We start from the raw sequence: 20,868 nt of genomic DNA on the forward strand, positions 1-20,868 counted from the left end.
GATTAAATTGACAGTACACTGTGAGTTCAACCCCTTTCCAAACCAACTTTATATTCAATAGTTATAACATGACATAAATGATCTCATACAGTAAATGTATAGATTTTCTATTTGCTCAACATATCGTCTCTGTTGGGTGGAAACCTCATATGTCCAAAACCTTTCAGGATTAAAAATATTAAAACAGCGCTTTGGTGCTTTTGTGTGACGCTGTAGTGTGGTCAAGTATGCCTAGGGGTGGCCGATATGGTGATACTGATAAATATCGTTGAGACGATACAATGTCTCCACGATATGCCTTTTCAGAGGTACCATAGGTATCGTGATACAATGAGGGAGCCTTATAAAAAGAAAATTCTGTTGAATTGTTAATACAGAGATTACTTGCGGAATCCATTTAAACCTGCATTTTGGTCTAACTAAGTGGTTCTCAAACTTTAAAATGTCAAGGTCTCCCCCTAACTCTGACCATATACAAATGAAACCAAATGGATTTGGTTTAATTTGTATACTGTCAGAGTTACATTCTTGTAAGGGTCAAATTTAGACCTCCCAAAAGGAACCCAGAGAGTCCCTGGACATCACTTTGCGGACCACTGGTCTAAATGGTCTGTTACTCCTTTATCCTTTAGTTTTTGTTTCCTTGTAGGTGGTTGTACTGTAACTGTAAAAATAGTGTGATATTGTATTTTTCCATATCGCCCACCCCTAAGTATGCCGTTGATTTACGAAAAGAAAAAAGTTAGAATATGGACACAGGAACAATATACAGTACAAGCCAGGTGTTTTCTTTTCTTCCAGGAGCTCAACGAGGCCTTGCAGGGGGACTGTGTCAATGCTGAGTGGTTCTGCCAACGCGCCTACGCCCACATACTGCTCAAGAACTACAGCTGTAAGTAGGGCTGTCACCATTAGGACATTTTACATGACGATTAATTGTCACTCAAATAATTGCGATGAATTGTGTTTTTGTCGTTGACTTGACAATTACATTTCTGTTTGGCTTGTAGGCTTTGAAGTTGCACATGGCAGATATAACACATAAATAAAATAAATATACATTACAAACAAATGACATGACATATTTGACGACGTTATACTCAAAAAAAGAACATTGATGGTGGGAATAGCCGATCTACAAGCTCACAAAGCCTCGCATCGTGACGCGTTGTGAGCTTATAGATCCACAATTCTTCTAATTCTTTAAAAATATTTTTCAACATGTAAACAATTATGAGAAAATAATTGCGATTATGTCAAATAATTTCAATTAGACGATTATGTAGTAATTGTGACAGGCCTGGCTGTAAGTTGGATCCACCTCAGACAGTCTGAGCCTGATTCTCCAGATACACATTTCTGTGTTCCTGTTCTTTTTTTTTCTTCTTCTCTTTGAGTGACAGTGCTCAGACTGGGAAATGTGTTTACTTTAGTCTACCGACCACAACTGCTGATGCATGGGTTCCAAAAGTTTGCCAGCCACTTTTAATATAATTTCACCTGCCCAGGAGTTTTAGAAAGGGAATGGTTTGTTTTCAGAGCAGGACAATAGCTTTTAGCGCAGTCAGTCTTATTCAACAACAGTCAATATTCCTCAACATTGGCTCCTTGGCTTGTGCTGTTCTTTCTCACCTTATTATTTTTTATTTATTTCTCACCTTATGATGAATTACTATGGTAAGGCAAGTTTGATTGTACAGCACATTTCTACAACATGGCAATTTGAAGTGCTTACCATCTATACTTAGTAAACTCATGATTAGTTGGCAGGGGTCGGCTTTGTACTTAAAGTGATAGTTCACCTATTTTTGACATAAAGCTGTGTGAAATACTTGCCATTAAAACAGTGGTTAAAAATGTATTAATTGATTACCAGAGTCCCGTGGTCAGAGTTCTGGTCAGTTTCTAATGAATATTAAGTAGTTCCAATGGGGTGGGGGCCATTTGGCGTGGCCAATCATTGAAAATAGATTAATCCACAAAACTAGCGTAATTTGTATTGTTGACCTATTTCTACCATATAGAGCGAGGTTTCGTTCTGATCAGCTGCCTGCAAAGCACCTTGTTTTGGGGAAATACGTTGCAGCTGCGTAGTGATACTGGACACAAAAAATAGTACCATGTGACAGAGGGGTCAAAGTTGAACGAAAGTTGGTCTATTTGGTAGAAATAGGTCAACAATACAAATGAAGCTAGTTTTGTGGATTCATCTATTTTTAATGATTGGGCCATGAGCCCCTGCCAAATCACCGGAACTACTTTATATTCATCTAAAACTGACCAGAACGCTGACCACGGGACTCTGGTAATGGATTAATACATTTGTAACCACTATAAATGGCAAGTATTTCACACAGCTTCATGTCATAAATAGGTGAACTATCACTTTAACTCGATCTGTTCCTTTTTAACGTTACACCAAATAGTTTTCTGTAAAAGACTGTGGGCAGTGAGATTAGTGTATCAGTCTTGATGAGTGAGCTTATACGTGTTGTCTCTCTCATTCTGCAGGTGCGGTTGATGATGCCAAGAAAGCACTGCAGCTGAATCCCAGCCTTCCTGTTGCCTTGATGCGAACAGGGTATGTGGCATAAAATAACAGAAAAACATATCTGATTTAATGTCTAGGGTGAGAGTCTGACATTAATGATTGCCCAGGGCGGGTAAAAAAAGTCGGCAAGTGGAAACTGTCTAGACCTGCTCGGTTGGCCTTGTGCAATGTTTTTTTTATTTTCTCAATTTGTTCAGTCGGTTGCGGGCTGACTCTGTCGGCCTTTTCTGACTCCAGACTGCCACCAAAATGAGTGTGCGAGTTAACATTTCATGTGATTGCATTAGTGTGATTAGGCGGGTCTGTCCCTGTCTGCACCTTCATCATCAGGGCGTGTGTAATTGTGTATGGTTAAATGTGCATGATAATCCTCACATCAGTTAAATAAAATCACACTTGCTATACATTCCATGATTGTGTATAACGCATCATAAACACTGTATAACCTGCTCATAATATATATATAATAATATATACCTGTAATAATAATAATAACTTTATTTATATAGCACCTTTCTAGACATGAGCCACAAAGGGTGCTGCACAACAAGTGACAAGATAATAAAAACAAGAAATTTTCAATGAAAACAAAGGAAAATAAGATAATGTATCATAACAACAAGAGATAACCATGCACATATGGAGATCTAGGTGATCATCCAGTCGTCTCCATCTGGGAATCAGATGTACCTGTAGACTACAGGGATCTCCATATACTGTATATGGGCATGAAAGAGACGAGGACATCATTCATTTGCAAGTGTGACTCTTGTTGCGGCAACCACACTGGTTAAACTGACACTATGTGTCCATATATGGGCATTCCCATATATGGGCTTAATATTGATGGCATAAAAGGGATTCTATTAGTGTGGTTGCCCTAACAGGGCATCATCTGGGAATCAGATGTAGAGGTCAGCTTCATGTACGACTCTAGGTTTCCAGTGGTCCATATATGGATATCCAGGGTTTGATCTTTGATGAGGTGATGTCACAACAAAGTGATGTCACAACAGCTATAGACCATATACATTGTCTATAGGTGTTACTTACTCAATCACGGACGTACAGACAAGACGGTTTTCATTGTTAACTGCGACCTATGGTCGCAACAACATATATCAATTGTCTAAAGCTTTTTAATTCAGTTGAATTGCCTCATGCACACAATTGGTAGTTGCTACATCTCAATTGGTCAGGTGGCGTAAGAGGATTAGATGCACACAGCTTGTGTACATACACACACACACACACAAACACACACACACACACACACACACACACACACACACACACACACAATCCGTAGTATGGTGTCGTGTGCAAATAAAATAAAAAACATCTGCAAGTGGACATTTAAGTGGATGCAATGCACTGTTAGCTTGTAGGTTATGCGGTGCGGTTGCAGATTTGATGATGCAATTGCTTGGTGATGCTGACGGAGTCTCAGTCTTAAAGCGACCGTACTGACATTAAGCAATACCAGTGTGAAAAGTTATTTTGGAAGCCCTGCAAAGCATGACTGTTCTGAAATGACGAGTGATCGATTGATACGATAGGTTTGGTTTCTGCCATCTTGTTTTTACCGGTGCATGCTACAATAGTTGGATCTTGGAATCAATTCTCAATTAAATATTTTCTAAGATCTCTTGCTCTGTATTGTTTTACACATAGACATAGAAAGGTAGACGCCTCCTTCGGCTAGGGGGTGTATGCATTGAGCAACTAAGGGAAGCTTCATCGCTTCCGTGTTCATTGCTTCCGCGTGCGTCACACATACGGAAGTCGGTAAGCCAATCAGAGGCAGGTGGGGGCTCGTCTTTACGTATGCAGCCTGTAAGAACAGCTGAGCAGCGCAACATCGGAACTGGCTCTGTTGAATTGAATTGTAGTCCTTGGATAAGTCCCGGAAAAGACACGCAGTGATTGGCCAATAGTCACTTTGACTGACAGCGTTCCCTTAGTTTTTCCAGGAAGTCCGGACTAGAACTTTTGCACATCGCTCCAATTAACTGCAGAGGCGAACGAGGCATCCAGCTCTTTATATCTGTGGTTTTACACACAATCAACAGAAAATACATAGGACCACAACGGAAACAAGTCCCCAGGACTTTTTTCTGTTTCCTTTTAGCTTTAATGTCTTGCTGTACCACATGCAGTTTACATTTATAATCAATCAATGCTTTTAGTTGAAAGTAAACTGTGAGAATAGTCTCTGAGCAGAGCAGCATCGCCGTAACAGTATCAAGTAAAAACTTAAACGGGGAAAGTTGAAGTAGATTTAAAAAGTCCAGAAGGAGAAAACTAACTTTTTAACGTTGGTCCCTGAAAGGGAGTCTGTATATGTTGTGACAGGGGTTGACACTAAGGTCTCAGAGGCACTTGCCCGTCAGGCAAGTACAGGTCATGTTCTACTTAAATCGTCCGTTTATAAGATGATAGGTAAGATTTGAAATACTGCTCAATTTAACACTTATTTCTTTACTTTGTGGGGCTGTGCGATAAAATGTCTGCCTCAATACCTACAAATACAAATACAAAATACCTACATAGCTATGATTGAATATGTTTATTCTTTCACACTTGTTATTTTATATTTCTAAGTGTAGCAACCGTAAAAACAGCACATTATAGATAAACAGTGCTCTTATTTTATATTCCCCAGACCAGACCAGACAGAGCGTTCTGGCCACGTTCAGGTCTTTAGACATATCTCGTGTTGTGTTTATAGACAGTTGCGTCCTCTCAAATGAGGGCTTGCCCAGTCGGGCAACCTGAAAGCCAACTTCACCTGCCCGAAAGTTTTATTTACCTGCCGGGGGCAGGTGATCAAGCCTTAGTGTCAATGCCTGTGTGACCTTATGAGCCTTCCTCTATGTAGTCACTGGTCATTCATTTGAAGTACGTACCTCTTGGTTAATTAAACAAGCAGCGGGTCCGGACAACAAGATGACACAAGGCAATGTCACACAGCATGTTCTGAAGCGTATTAAACAGTGTACAGTATATTTATTATAAGTATAACCCCTACAACCCCACCCGTTCGCTCAGATCAGCCAACACAGGGATGCTGACAGAACCCTCGCTAAAATCCCCAGGACAAAAATGCACTCGTCCTAGACAATTTGCCCTCCTGGCCCCGAAACTGTGGAATAAACTCCCTGTCGCACTTAGAACTACAGACTCACTCCCTAGCTTCCGCCGTGGACTGAAGACGCACCTCTTCAGACTCCACCTAAACCCATAGCACTACTGTAACACTCACTGACCATACATGAAGCTAGTTAGGATTTTAGGGCTTAGAAACGTATATGACATATTACCTGCTTATTGTAAATCGCTTTGGATTTAAAGCGTCTGCTAAATGCCTAAACTGTGACCGGAAAAAATGGGAGTTGTAACAGAGAGAAGCGGGGTGGGATATATGAATAAGCACAAATAAGAAAACATGATGTTCTCCAAGGAAGATGAATTGCACTTTAAACCGTTGCCTCCCGTATCCTTGAGCATGCATCGTCCTGATAAAGCAGTGCTCATGGTCGGCAAGAACATATCAAATATGCTTACGCGGATGAGAGTGAAACGGTACAGATACCGGGGTATGTATCAAACCGATACGGGTTGCAGGTCTAGTAGTTTGAAATATTAATACATTTTTATCTTCATATTTACAGTGTATGTAGAGAGAGATTATCACTCGAGCGTTCATTGAATGTTGCCTGAGGTTATCCAACTGAAGTCAGGCATATCAGATCTGTATCTGTCTATATCTGCTTGTCTGATGTCGCCGTGCCCAAGGTTGGATACTGTAGGGCGAGAAGGAAGGCCGGGGGATCATTTGTTTTATCTCATATCCTTAGCGCTGTTGTTGGGCCACTCAGCTCCTCCCAACAATGGCTGCTAGACATCCCGCAGTGTTGCCTAAAACACAAAAAGTAAAGTACCACTTCACCCATTTTCATCTTCATATAATAGGTCCTAGCTAACGCTCCTGATAAAATGGTGCAATTAGGGCTGTCACAATTATTACATCATCGTCTAATTGCAATTATTTGACATAATGGCAATTATCTTTTGATAATCGTCATAATCGTTTAAATGTTGAAAAATGTTTATATATGTTCAAACATTAAAAGAAATGTGGAAATAGCAGATCTACAAGCTCACAACGGGTCGCATCGCGACGCGTTGTAGCTTGTAGATCGCTTGTAGATCAGTTGTAGCTTGTAGATCGGCTATTTCCACTATCCATGTTCTTTTTAAAGTGTACAGTTGTCAAATATGTCCTTAATTTCTTTGTATATTTGGGTTATGTGTCATATCTGCCGTGTGCAACTTCAAAGCCTACAAGCCAAACAGAAATGTAATTGTCAACAACAAAAACACAATTAAATCGTTAATCGCAATTATTTGAGTGACAATTAATCGTCATGTAAAATGTCATAATCTCGTGACAGCCCTAGGTGCAATTATTTTCTACACCCACATGCACACAGTGCTTCCACACCTTCGTTCAATCATAGAGACCCCATGTGAAGGCATGGAAACCCTGCAGTCATCAACACGCTTGCATTAAACACTTTGTACATACAAAGACATTAATATGCACACGCTCCTTTCGTGAGATTTATAAACCAATCATTGTGAAACTGGCCGCACTCGCACAAGCCCAATTTTCACTGCATGGCTCGCCATGAATGGATATGGAAATACTCTTAAACATCCGTTTGTATATTGATAATTGTGTTTGCTCCACCAGATCCAAGAGGGTTGTATTTGTCACTCACTCTATAGGTACAGTGTACAAGCCGCAGAATGTCTAATGCCGGGTCATTAGACTTGTCAGTTAGGAGAAAATGTGCAATTTCACCGATTTTGTTGCAACCGGCGGAGTTCTCCAACAGCAGGAGAACAGCTGTCATTATACATTACCATTACGCAGGGCTGTGAATATTTATAGCTTCCGTACCATTAATTCATCACATGCACATGTAAGCCTTCATCGCTGTGATATTTCTGTCCTCAATTGCGGGTCAAAAAGGGTGATCAATAATTAATTGATGGCGCTTATATTGAAATAGATTTTACAAATGGCTTCACAGTATAAAATAAATAAGTGTTGGCAAAGTAGAATCAAGAAGAACGCGACCACTGTTGAAAGACAGTGTGGTTGTTTGATAGACAGACTTATGGTGGAATAGAGGAGGCAGCAGTAAGGACCGAAAGATGAGAATAATGTACATACTGTATGAACTCAAAACTAATTGATCTGAATGTTAAACTACACATTAGAACCATCAAATAGATAGATAGATACCTTTATTATCCCACAGGGGGAGTTTAAGGTACAAGGTTCACCCACTATTCAGTCAGTACTCTGTGTCTCGCGACTAAGAACCGGATCCCATCGTTCATTTAAAAGAGCCGTTCAAAAGAGCCGATTTGTTCGCGAACGTCCCATCTCTGCACTGCCTGCCTCCGGCTCCCGAGTCCCGTTGAACACAAGTGTTTCAAACGAAACACCTGTTTGCTAGAATTGCTAGAATTGCTACTTTGCGACGTTTGCGAGCCAGGCCGCCTATTGCCAACCCCTGCCATAGAGGAATCTAACCCCAGTCTCTACAGTGGTGTATGAGTACTTAGTCCCTGCACTAATTGGGCGCCCCCTCGTCCATTTCTGACATGGCGAGTTCCTTCATCAAACAAACACACAGTGGCAGCTTAGCTGCCATATTATCCCATATTATGCAATATTATCCCAAGGGCAGTGGTTCCCTACCTGTGACTGTGAGCCATCAAGATAATGATAAGTGGGCCCAAATATAATTGGCAAAGCACTAAGACTATTGATATCATAAGATAATAATACAAAAATGTAATATTTATTTTCTTTAAAACCTTGAAAAATAAAGCCCCCCCCAAAAAATCTTGCGCCTACTGGTCCAGGCAGGCGCATACCACTTAGGCATTGCCACGTAGGCATGGATGCCTTGGCAGCGTCGCCGGTTCGATTCCCGATCTGGACGACCTTTGCAGGGTGTCTCTCCCCATCTCTCCCCCCATTTCCTGTCAGTCTACTGTCCTATCCATAAAGGCATAAAAGCCCCAAAACAAATCTTTAAAACCGTGAAAAATGTGTTTCCAATTGTGAATAATAAGAACTTAAAAGTATACTAAGCTAATGATCCAAGCCGGAATATGATTGATCATAAAAGTATAACTCTGCAGACTGGCTGCCATGTTGTTGGCATGTTGTTGGCGGTTGTTTTTAGGATTGATTTTAAAATACTTTTACTTGTTTATAAAGCTCTAAATGGTCTGGCACCTTCGTACCTCTATGACTGCCTGCATAGATATGTTCCAACCCGCCCACTCAGGTCCTCTAGTGCAGACCTACTTGAGGCGCCAACAATGAAATATAAAAAATATGGTGAAGCAGCTTTCTGCTTCTACGGACCGACAGCTTGGAATAAACTCCCACTACACCTAAGACAGGCAGCCTCTGTGGATAGCTTTAAAGCACAGCTCAAGACCTATTTCTTTACTCTTGCTTTTAGCTAAATTTTTAAATCCCTGTGCTGCTAATTGACGTCCGCACTGTTCTGAAATTGTTATTTCTCTGCTTAATTGTAATAATTTTAATTATTTCTTTTTATTCTGTATTTTTTATTTTATTTTACTGTTTCTCTGTTAAGCACTTGTGCTTCATTTTCTGCTCTGTAAAGCGCTTTGAGCTGCATTTCATGTCATGAAAGGTGCTATACAAATAAAGTTTTATTATTATTATTATTTTTATTATTATTATTATGTTGAGTGGTCAGATGGGTGGTTGACGCGTGATTGGAAAGGACACCCGGGCTCCAGACGGAGCCGCTCGATTGTCCACGACACTGCAAGCGGCGCGAAGGCCAGCGGCCCTTGGTCCTGCTCTTCGCCCCCGAGCGCCGCAGGCGCGAGTGGCCGCGAAGAGCGGGCCAGAGTTACGAAGCCGTGGTGAATGCAATCGTTATATTTATATTTATATTTTTTTATATTTAAGCCCACGATAAACGCCCTGTCCAAGCGACTACAATTGAGCGCTCCCTAGCTCCGCTTCAGCCAATCAAAAGCTTCGGTGGGCGGGGTTTCCCTGGAGCCCGGGTGTCCTTTCCAATCACGCGTGGTTGACTGGCTGCCATGTTGAGTGGTCAGATGGGTGGGCCGCAAATGCTTTGGAGATTTGGGGCCTGGTCCAGAAAAGGTTGAGATCCACTGCCCTAGGGCACCGTTTCCCAAGCAGTGGGTCGCCATCCATTTGTGGGTCACGGACCAGTTTTGCTGATCGACAAGCTCTCAACGTGGTGCGAAGCAACGTGTTGTGAGCTTGTAGATCTGCTAAATTCTACAAGCTGCTATCATAGTTTTGGGTCCCGTGCGAATTTCTAAAAAGTTTGGAAACCACTGTCCTTGGGCAGTCAGTGCAAGACAAGTTCATCACCCTTAACAGTCCTTTTTATCACTCAACCAAGCCCCACCCAGGGCATACTGTGTACAGGCTGGATTTGTGTTAACTATGCAGCTAAGGCAGCACGTGCTCTGGGATAAAGTCATCGTTGAGTGTGCTTCATCGGTCATCATCTTCCTCCTCCCTCCCTCCCTCTCTCTCCCTCTCTCTCTCTCTCTCTCTCTCTCTCCCTCTCTCTCTGACCCCCTGCAGAATAGCAGAGTACCACCTGAACCACTATGAGTCATCACATGCAGCCTTTACTCTGGGACACCAGCTGGACGGTGAGTTCTGCTCGTCCTGCCCTCGGGGACAAAGCGCTGGGCGCTAAGTGTACTGAAGAGTTCATCTCAGTTCTTGCCACTGCTGCACCCAGCTGTTTGCTTACTTATTGGCAAAAAAAAAAAAAAGTTCCTCCGCGGTGCATCGCTCTTCTCGTCCCAAAAAAAGTGCTGAGTTGCTGTCAGTGTTATCTTATCTCGCACCTCCCCACCGCCGCCTCGCAACACCTGTCCCGTCTTCTCATGTCTCCTTCATTCTGGTCCACTGATTTTTCCATTTGTCCTTTTCTTGTTGTTTCCTGGCAGAGCCACCTTTTTACTCTTCCTAGCATAATTTGCCAGTGACCCAATATTGTTTGGAGGCAAATTCAGACATGCACAGTTTTTGAGGATGACGTCAGCCTGCCTTACTAATACCTACCTAATATCTTTTTTAGGTCTAGGATTATTGAATGCTTTAACCAGTGAAAAATAGCAGATATACAATCTCACAGCGCGGCACCGAGTGCCGCGCTGCAAGCTCGTAGATCTGCTATTTTTGAAAAAGTCGTGAAAATGTGAATCTTTGACGATATGTATTTTTAAAGTGAACGTTGGTAACTCAAATTTTGCTTCTGGGGGGTCCCTGGAACTAAAAACTTTGAGATAGGGGTCCGTGGCCAAATACATATCATTTTGGGGGTCTTTCACATGAAAAGGTTTGAGAACCACTGACATAGTACTCTCTCAAGAACAGACTAACTCAGCTCCATTTAAGTGAAAAGGACCTTTTCTTTGACGATGGCTGGCCAGATTGCTGACATTGAAACATTGGTTTTTAAAAAACTCTTTGAAGGATTCAAAAGACAGAATATAGAATCGGGTAAAAATTCTAATTTACACGATTTTTCAAAAATAGCAGATCTACAAGCTCGCAGCGCGGCACTCTGTGCCGCGCTGTGAGCTTGTCTATCTGCTATTTTTCAATAGTTAAAGCATAAAATAATGATACACAATAATGTGTACCCGTTCTGAATGGCTTAATTAACTTCTTAATAACTTTGTTGGCCCGTATGTTAGTACCTGGGGTCTCGTGCACTTCTATTGATAAAACACTGCTCTAACTGTTTCAGCCACTTCCCAAAGCTCTCAAAGTGGTTGAGCAGAATTCAGCCACTTTGTTCGGCACCTCACTGACATTGATACAGTAAGTAAGTAGGTCGGGAGTGGCTTACTGTCGAGCATCAGCCGAGCAACGGGGGCATCTATCCCCTTTACATTGTGCTAGACCCCTGGGAGATGGATTGCTGAGGTGGAGCACTACCCCGACTGTCAGCTCCCAGCACTTACCACACGTCTTAGTTACCCAGGCTGTGCTGCTCACACGCTGAGTTGGCAGTACCCGAGATCAAACCCTGAACCTTGCAACTCTCATGCGAGCACACTACGGACTGAGCCAATAGCCTGAGATGTTGCAGCTAAAATGATAACTGTAATCAATCAAGCATTTGTCATTAACTTATTAACACAGTCGGTGCCATATGTAAAGTGAGACCTCTTATATTGCTGTTTCGCCACCAAAATGGTACAAAGGGTTAACAAATAGCGTGCATGCTGGTGCACGAATTCGTGCACAGATCATGCACTACGCATGTTCACTAACGCTTCTCACAGCTTTCAAACAAAAAAATCTGCTTGGAAATCCGTTCAGGCATTCAGGAGATGGCAGCCCTTATGTTTTCTTCAAATGTAAACAAACATGGCTGCCATGTTTGAAAGATGGGGTTGGTATGGGGGTTAAACATGAAATTTTGCGATCGCGATCATGCCTAGTACATTGTTGGAGGTCCAAAAAAAAATATATATATATATTTATAAAAAAAATTATATGCAGTACAAAAAGTAAGATAAATAAATTACATTCCCCAAACCATCCCGATGAACAATTATATTTAAATAGATGAAATTAAGTAAAGCAATGTACAATGCCCCCTCATCAATGCTGTGATTGTTAATTGTGGAAACTGAAATTCTAATTTGATACGCTAACTATCTGCCATTAACTTCCCATAGATGTTGCTGTATGGTTTATGTGTGAACACATTTGTATGAGCTACATGGCATTTTAGCACAAAGTGCTGTGCAATGCCAACAGAAATAGACCGTCTCAAAACATCGTTGCTCATTGCGAAAATAGAAAAATAGGTGACACGAGTACTACGTAGGAGCCTCTGCTACAGGTTCAGGTACAGGACGCTTTGTCACTGAAGCATAATGTCAGGCTTTTGGCGCTCGCCCAGTATTATTCTGTCACATCTTTTGACTCCATGCTCTCTGGTGTCTCGTCCCTCAGGTTCCGACAAATCCTTTGAGGTTTGGATGAAGCGCTGCGAGGAGATGATGGAGAGTAAGTAAGCTAACGGGACACTCTGTCTTCCTCCACCCTACTTTCTGGCCGTCCCGCGTCGAGCCTCCTCCACTTCCCGTCTAGACGGCCGCATGCGGCAGGTGGAACACGCGCGCAGCGTGGGAGCGCGTGACCCCTCCTCGGGAGGGTTCAGACCCATTCCGTTAAAGATACACGTGCGTCTCTGGATGCGTGTGTGTGAAGGCTGTGCTAGTATACAGTAGGCCTGAATCGTTCCGAGTGAACGTGGGTTTTGACACGTGCGCAGCTCCAGTTTAAATCCCAGCAGCGTTGTGATTCATCACAGTTGCCTGCCGACAATCTTGAAAACCCCCGATGAGGCTCACAGCACGTGTACGCACACACACGCACACGCGCACACACACACACACACACACACACACACACACACACACACACACACACACACACACACACACACACACACACACACACACACAGAAGTATGCTCGCTGGTGTAAATCCCCGCCACAAAACTTTAAAGAATGCTATCCATACACACAACATGCTCACTCATACTTGTGCTATCGCGCACACGCACGCACGCGCACACACACACACACACACACACACACACACACACACACACACACACACACACACACACACACACACACACACACACACACACACACACACACACCTTGAGTGATTATTTATCTCACAGTCGTCTGCTGTCTTTGTTCTTCTTCTGGTGACAATGTGTTTCCAGTGTGCGCAGGCAGCTGGTTGTCCCGAGCTCCTGTCTGACACCACTGCAGTACGCTTCAAAATGCACGCGCGCACACGCACGCACACACACACACAGGCACACACGCACGCACACACACACACACACACACACACACACACACACACACCTTTTTATCTCAACAGTCCCCACGGCCCTCCCTCTTTTCAAGTACGACCTCATTAAGACAACATTAACTCGCGTCTCGCATCTCCTTTCGCCGTCAAATCTCTCTCTCTCTCTCTCTCTCTCTCTCTCTCTCTCTCTCTCTCTCTCTAATGAATGTATTGAATAATATATGACAGCTTTCTGGTAAACGGTGTGCAGGCGTGCTGGCAGGGGGCCCACAGGGCTTTTAATGGGCGTGGACAGACAAGTAAACAACTTGCCTTGGGAGCCATTGGAGAGGAGTCTATCTATGTTTAGCCTACAGCAAAAAACGTGTGCAGATTCAGTTTGCATGTTTACCTCGCTACCAATCTGTAAAACAGCTATTGGTCGATGGGTAATGCAGGTTATATCTCTCTTATATCTGTGTGTGTTCATGTGTGTACTGTAGCTGTGAGACCATCAATTTCATAATTAGTCCAGGGGTCTTCCACAGGGGGTCCAGGACCCCAAGGGGGTCCTCAGAGTTACTACAGGGGGTCCTCCGAATCTTCCAATCCTTTTTATATAAACAACTTGAACCCTAGTGTACATATTTCGGAGAACTGTAGCCAAAAATAGCAGATCAGCTATTTTTGGCAAAGGGGTTTGGTGTAGAGGGGGAAAAGAGCAGACTAAGTACAGAGTTAAAGGTCAAGTTTATTAGGCAATGACGGCTCAAGTGGTTAAATATCTGAAAACACAAATTGACATGAATCCAAAATACACTGATGATTGTGCTGTCAAACGATTAAACCATATGGAATCTATGAACAGGTTGTGGGGGTTCGCCCCCTGCTTCATCTCTCTCTCAACTAAGGGGTCCTTGGTCTGAAAATGTTGAAGACCCCTGAAATAGCCGAGTAAGGTTTTTACTGTCATAATGGCAATATCATGTCCCCCTGTTATTTTTTATAACCCCTCTCTCTCTCTCTCTTGCTTTCTTTCCAGAGAATAGCCAGAATGGTAAAGTCAGCACGGTGAGTTCCTCCATCCGGCCACCAGGGGTCACTGTTGCTCTCAGCATTAGCCTTGGCAGTGCAACCCAGTACTGTGTGTGTGTGTGTGTGTACACTACTGTTCCAGATGATGCCTTACTAAGCTCTTTGTTTCTCTCTTGCCTGTGTCCATTTGTTTTGTGCATCACCTTCCAAAACACACTGCCTAATTGTCTGTTCCGGTGGCTGAATCCTCTAACAGACACCACCGGCAGCTCCGCACGTGAAGTGAGTACACAAACGTCTCTGGACAGTTGCCAAGCAATACTTGTTTCAGGGTGTGTGTGTTTGTTTTTTGTGTTTGTGCCCGGCTGTTTGTTTTTGAGCTGCAATTTTGAGTTTTTGGTCAAAAGCCATCCAATTTTGATCTGTGTTAATTGAGCGAATGAGTGGGGTTGTGTGCGTGTGGGTGTGTAGATGTGTTGTGTTTTGTTTTTTGTTTTGTGGAGACATAAAACTGAGAGCTTAAAAGATTGTAATTTATCACCAATTCTTCAGACTTGGCTAAACGGTACCGTGTGCATTTCTGTGGCTCCACAGATATGATTGGTACCAGACGGAGTCCCAAGTAATTGTCACAATCATGGTGAAGAATGTACCGAAGGATGGGGTCCGCGCCAACTTCTCAGAGACGGCGGTACGTGCATTTACGCGTGCACACACACACACACACACACACTAGGGATGGGACGATACGCAATATTATCGTTTATCGTGATAAAAAACACTCACAATAATCGTATCGTGGAGGTTCAATTTATGGCGATATCGTCCTTCGTCATGCACTGGGATCAATTCACCTTTTATTTGCCGAGCTTAAACCTTCTATAATTGGTAAAAGGTACTTATAATATACGTACTTGACGTCTTTTTTTCCCATTCTCTATCAGATGTCTTTGCCCAAAAATAACCGATCTACAAGCTTACAATGCGTCGCAACGCGATGCGTTGTGAGCTTGTAGATCTGCTATTTTTTGGCAAATGTTCCGCCCCAGGATAATGGATTTTGATTATCGCGATAATATCGTAAATCGCGATTTCTTTGGTCACAATAATCGTGATATGAAAGTTTCATATCGTCCCATCCCTAACACACACACACAACATCAACACACACTTCAAAGTAGAAGAAAAGAATTTGGGCTTTGTGTCAAATGGAAATAGGCGTGTGCGTGTGTGTGTGTGTGTGTGTGTGCGTGCGTGCGTGCGTGTGCGCGTGCGTGTGAGTGCGTGTGCGCGCGCGTGTGCGTGTGTGTGTGTGTGTGTGTGTGCGATTTCCTATTGGGCTTCTCCTCAGGGGCAACCATTAGACGGGTCCTCTCCGTTACACACATACACTCGCACTCGCACGTGCACTCGGTCGGTCCCGGGGGAGCCAACTATGCCTCCAGTGGTGCCTTGTTAAACATTGCCCCCAAGTCGAGATCTGAGAACAATTTACCTTCCCCGCAATTCCCAACCTCTTAATTGTCAGTAGATGGAGAAGCGCAGCTGATCTAAGATCAGCCTCAAAGTCCCCCCCAGGGAGAAAGCCCTTTCTCGCTCTCTTTATTCCTTTTACAGTTCTCTCTCTCTCTCTCTCTCTCTCTCTCTCTCTCTCTCTCTGAGGGGTAACTGGAGGGAGCCCCAGAGAACGGCTGTGTGTGTCCTCATAGGATAATAACCCCATATCAAAAGAATTGGTTCGCCCTTTCCCCAGATCCACACTTAAGCCTTCAAGAACGGGGACTGACCCGAGTCGTGTTAGATTTTAACCACTTTAACCATATTCTTTTTTACTCTTGAAAAATATCAGATATACAAGCTCACAGCGCGGCACCGAGTGCCGCGCTGCAAGCTTGTAGATCTGCTATTTTTGAAAAATCGTGAAAATGTTTGCAAGTCCTTGAATATCTTTAACCCGATCCTTGACCCGACATCTAAATCCTTCCTCCAAATCAGCTGTTCTCAAACTTTTTCATGTCAAGGACCCCCAAAATGATGGGAATTATGTAAAATGTTGACCCTGTGAATGATTGTGCATGTGACAAAATAAAAATTAAATACAAAATATATATAATAATAATAATACAGGTATTTGGCCGCAGACCCCCAATGTCCCCATCTTAATATATGTTGTTCCAGGGACCACCTAGAAGCAAATATTTGAGTTATAAATGTTCGCTTTTAAATAGATATATTCAAAGACTTGCAAAAAAAGAATCATGGTTTTTCAAAAATAGCAGATCTACAAGCTCGCAGCGCGGCACTCAGTGCCGCACTGTGAGCTTGTATATCTGTTATTTTTCAATAGCTAAAGCATTAAATAATTCTAGGCCTAAATGGCTTAAACAACTGTTCTCAGCCTTTGGAAAGTTTTGGTGCAAAGTACATACAGATAGCTTCATACATATCTTTAAGCAGATCTGTGTGTGTGGTTATGTGTCTACTATATTTAGTGCAATTCAAGATGAAAGGCAGAGTTTCCAATTATCCTTCTCCCCCGTGACAAAGTGTGCAGGGCATGTATACTTTACGGTTATTGAATGAATTGGAAGTGAATATTAAAAGTCTTGATCCCCCCTCCCCCCGCTTTCGATCGCTTTTAGGTTCTGCGCCCAACTTTACAAAGTTTGTATCTCCTATTCTCCTAATATTGTCAGGTCTCTGTTAAAATAAAGCTCCCTTAGAAACTCTGGGTGAATTCCCTGTAAAAGTTTAATCAAAGGCAATGGTCTGAAGTCATAAGTAAGTGAAGTAAATATGACAATTTGTGACAATTTGTATTTATTGCGACCGAAGGTCACAGTTTAGTATGTGAAACCGCACATGCTGACATGCTGTACACCTTTTTACGGTCTATGGGTTTGCCGCTGACATCATGCTCTGACATCACTATGATTTAAGGGGAACCACTCAAACAGAATGGGTTTGCCGCTCTGACATCACTATGATGTCAAGGGAACCACTAAGACAGCCCATATCTGTGGTTCTACAGACAGGGATCTCCATAAAAGGGTATAATGTCAGATGTCATAGATGTCATAGGACTTTCACATAACAAATAACTGAGTAAGCATATTTGGGCTCTCACAGCATATCTCCATATACAGTACATGGATCTCCATATAGGGGTACCAGGGGTCTCCATATATGGGTAAATGGTATGATATACATCACTGGCCAGATGGCCAAGCCATGGCCCTGAGGCGTCTTACTAGTTATTTTATTTTGTATAGCATTTTCATATTATTACTAGAAATATTGTTGTACTTGGTTACCTTTTATACTACATCTATGGCAGTACAATATGGAGACCAAAACATTTTAGCATTCATAGCATAATATGAATTACGATGCACGCAGAACATTTCCTACGCAATTTCTCTTTCAGTGCTCAAACAATATAGAATAAAACTTGGGAAAACTGTGGGGGGAAAAAAGATAATGACATGCTAATGCTTAGGTTTCTCCTTCCATGCATCAAATGACAGATGTTCCCTGACAGGCAACTACATTTGTCGGCCAAGCATTTGGAAATATGCACCGTACCAGGATACTTGGCTGAGGAAGCTCTCTGGAACGCCTCGAAATTGGGGAGCCTCTCACGATTTGGGAAACCACAGTTGTCATCAATATTGCGATTCCTACAATCGGTCTCTGTCGGGTGGAAACCTCTCATGTCCAAAACTGTCACCTTTCAGGATTTCTAATTCAAAAATAGCAAATGTAGCAGATCTACAAGCTCAAAATGGGTCTCTTCGCACCACGTTTGGAGCTTGTGGAACTGCTGCGTTTGATTTCTTTTGCGTGTCGCCGTGATCAAGTAGGGTGTTAATTAAGCCATTTGGGATTGAACGTGTCACTTTAGATTTGAACCACTTTAACCATTATTTTATGTTTTAACTATTCAAAAATAGCAGATATACAAGCTCAGGGAGTGGCACCGAGTGCCGCGCTGTGAGCTTGTAGAGCTCACAGCGTTTTTGAAGTCTTTGAATATTTTTGAAGCGATTCTATAAAGGTCTTCTAAATCCTTCTTCTAAATCAGTGGTTCATGTCAAGGACCCCCAAAGTTACATGTATTTGGCCGCGGACCCCCATCTCCAAATATGTTGTTCCAGGGACCCCCCAGAAGCAAATATTTGAGTTTCAAATGTTCGCTTTTAAAAATATATATTCAAGGACAAAAAATCACAATTTAAAAAAACTAGCAGATCTACAAGCTTGCAGTGCTGCGCTGTGAGCTTGTATATCTGCTATTTTTTAAAATAATTCTAGTCCTAAATGGGTTAAAAAAATATATAACTCAAAAAGTTAGAATTTGGAGAGGGTTCCGCGCGACAGCGACGATATAAAACATCGCGCCGGGGCTTAAGTCTCTGTGTAGCGCTTCTCAGAAGACGGCAGTTATATTTCTCCATTCCATTATTCCAATGTGACGAGTCTATCCAGAGCTCTTGTGGTGGTGTGTGTGGGCTGGCATTGGACGAGTGCAGGCTGTGAGGCGCGGAGGAAGTGTGCCTCCTTGCACCCCAGTGACCCTCGGCACCACTGTGACAGGCTGTAGGGAGCTGGGGCCAGCGTCTCACTGCAGGCTGTAGGGAGCTGGGGCCAGCGCCTCACTGCAGGCTGTAGGGAGCTGGGGCCAGCGCCTCACTGCAGGCTGTAGGGAGCTGGGGCCAGCGTCTCACTGCAGGCTGTAGGGAGCTGGGGCCAGCGCCTCACTGCAGGCTGTAGGGAGCTGGGGCCAGCGCCTCACTGCAGGCTGTAGGGAGCTGGGGCCAGCGCCTCACTGCAGGCTGTAGGGAGCTGGGGCCAGCGCCTCACTGCAGGCTGTAGGGAGCTGGGGCCAGCGTCTCACTGCAGGCTGTAGGGAGCTGGGGCCAGCGCCTCACTGCAGGCTGTAGGGAGCTGGGGCCAGCGTCTCACTGCAGGCTGTAGGGAGCTGGGGCCAGCGCCTCACTGCAGGCTGTAGGGAGCTGGGGCCAGCGCCTCACTGCAGGCTGTAGGGAGCTGGGGCCAGCGTCTCACTGCAGGCTGTAGGGAGCTGGGGCCAGCGCCTCACTGCAGGCTGTAGGGAGCTGGGGCCAGCGCCTCACTGCAGGCTGTAGGGAGCTGGGGCCAGCGTCTCACTGCAGGCTGTAGGGAGCTGGGGCCAGCGTCTCACTGCAGGGGACACGGTGCCAGGAGTAGGGATGGGACGATATGAACATTTCATATCATGATTATTGTGACCAAAGAAATCGCGATTTATGATATCATCGCCATAATTAAAATCCATTATCCGTTATCCAAAAAATAGCAGATCTACAAGCTCACGTTGCGACACGTTGTGAGCTTGTAGATCTGCTATTTTTGTGTGAAAAAAGACTGTATCAAGTACGTATATTATAAGTACCTTTTACCTATTATAGTGGGTTTAAATGGTACCGGATATGCAGCTCGACAAATAAAAGGTGAATTGATCCCAGTGCATGACGGAGGACGATATCACGATAAATGAAATCTCCACGATACGATTATCATGAGTGTTTTTTATCACGATAAACCATAATATCGCGTATCGTCCCATCCCTATCCAGGAGTAGAGCCCGACTCGTGCCTGAATGTTGAGTTTGATGCCGATCCTGATTTTAGGAAAGTCTACCGATGACTGATTTTGACTGATATTTTGTCACAAATTTTAAAAAATGTAAAAAATTAAACGTTTATTTTCACCAGGAATAAAATACAGGGATGGAAAGATTGAAAGTGGCAAAAAAAAAATGGGACACATCGGCTGTAAAAAAAAAGACACGTTTGAGCTTGTAGACATCTATTTTAATTTTGATTGATTGATTGATTGAATACTCTTTATTTTTATTTTTATACATTTTTATCCCAAGATTTTATAACCCATTTTTCACCCGGTGTCAATTATCTAACGTAAGAGACCCCTCCCTCCCCTCCCTTTCTAGCCTCTCCTCTCCCTGCTCTGGTGCAGAGCAGAAGCCGTTTGACAAGTAAGGGTGCCTGTGAGGTCAAAACAGCTGTTTGGTTGGTCTCAGGACGTTGTGTAAACACAATCCAATAAAAAATACTAACTTTGAAGCTAAAGAAATAACCGCACTAGCCTAAGGACAATCCACTGTGTTAGTTATGATAGAGCCTGTGAAATCTAGCAACAGGGGCAGCCGAAATCTAGCAACAGGGGCAGCTATGAAAAAAATTGACTAAAGCAGGTATGAAGGGGTATGATAAAAGGCAAATTTAACCCTATATGTGTTTTGGTCTGGATGACTCCTTTAAG

The 20,868-nt window shown here is 43.2% G+C and overlaps 1 protein-coding gene across 3 annotated transcripts in view; it reads left to right on the forward strand.

Moving 5' to 3' along the window:
* Positions 1-20,868, forward strand: part of sugt1 (SGT1 homolog, MIS12 kinetochore complex assembly cochaperone) — a 51,247-nt gene that overhangs the window by 4,707 nt on the left and 25,672 nt on the right. For 2 of the 3 annotated variants that reach the window (XM_080726391.1, XM_080726392.1), the window contains exons 3-9: positions 802-892; positions 2,512-2,581; positions 10,248-10,318; positions 12,648-12,701; positions 14,551-14,579; positions 14,800-14,825; positions 15,138-15,234. In XM_080726391.1, coding sequence (XP_080582517.1) covers positions 802-892; positions 2,512-2,581; positions 10,248-10,318; positions 12,648-12,701; positions 14,551-14,579; positions 14,800-14,825; positions 15,138-15,234 — 438 coding nt within the window. The remainder of the gene's footprint in view (positions 1-801; positions 893-2,511; positions 2,582-10,247; positions 10,319-12,647; positions 12,702-14,550; positions 14,580-14,799; positions 14,826-15,137; positions 15,235-20,868) is intronic. The other variant, XM_080726393.1, reaches the window with a different exon arrangement.

Source organism: Nannobrachium achirus, assembly GCF_963921795.1.
Source record: "Nannobrachium achirus genome assembly, chromosome: 5".
Lineage (NCBI taxonomy): Eukaryota > Metazoa > Chordata > Actinopteri > Myctophiformes > Myctophidae > Nannobrachium > Nannobrachium achirus.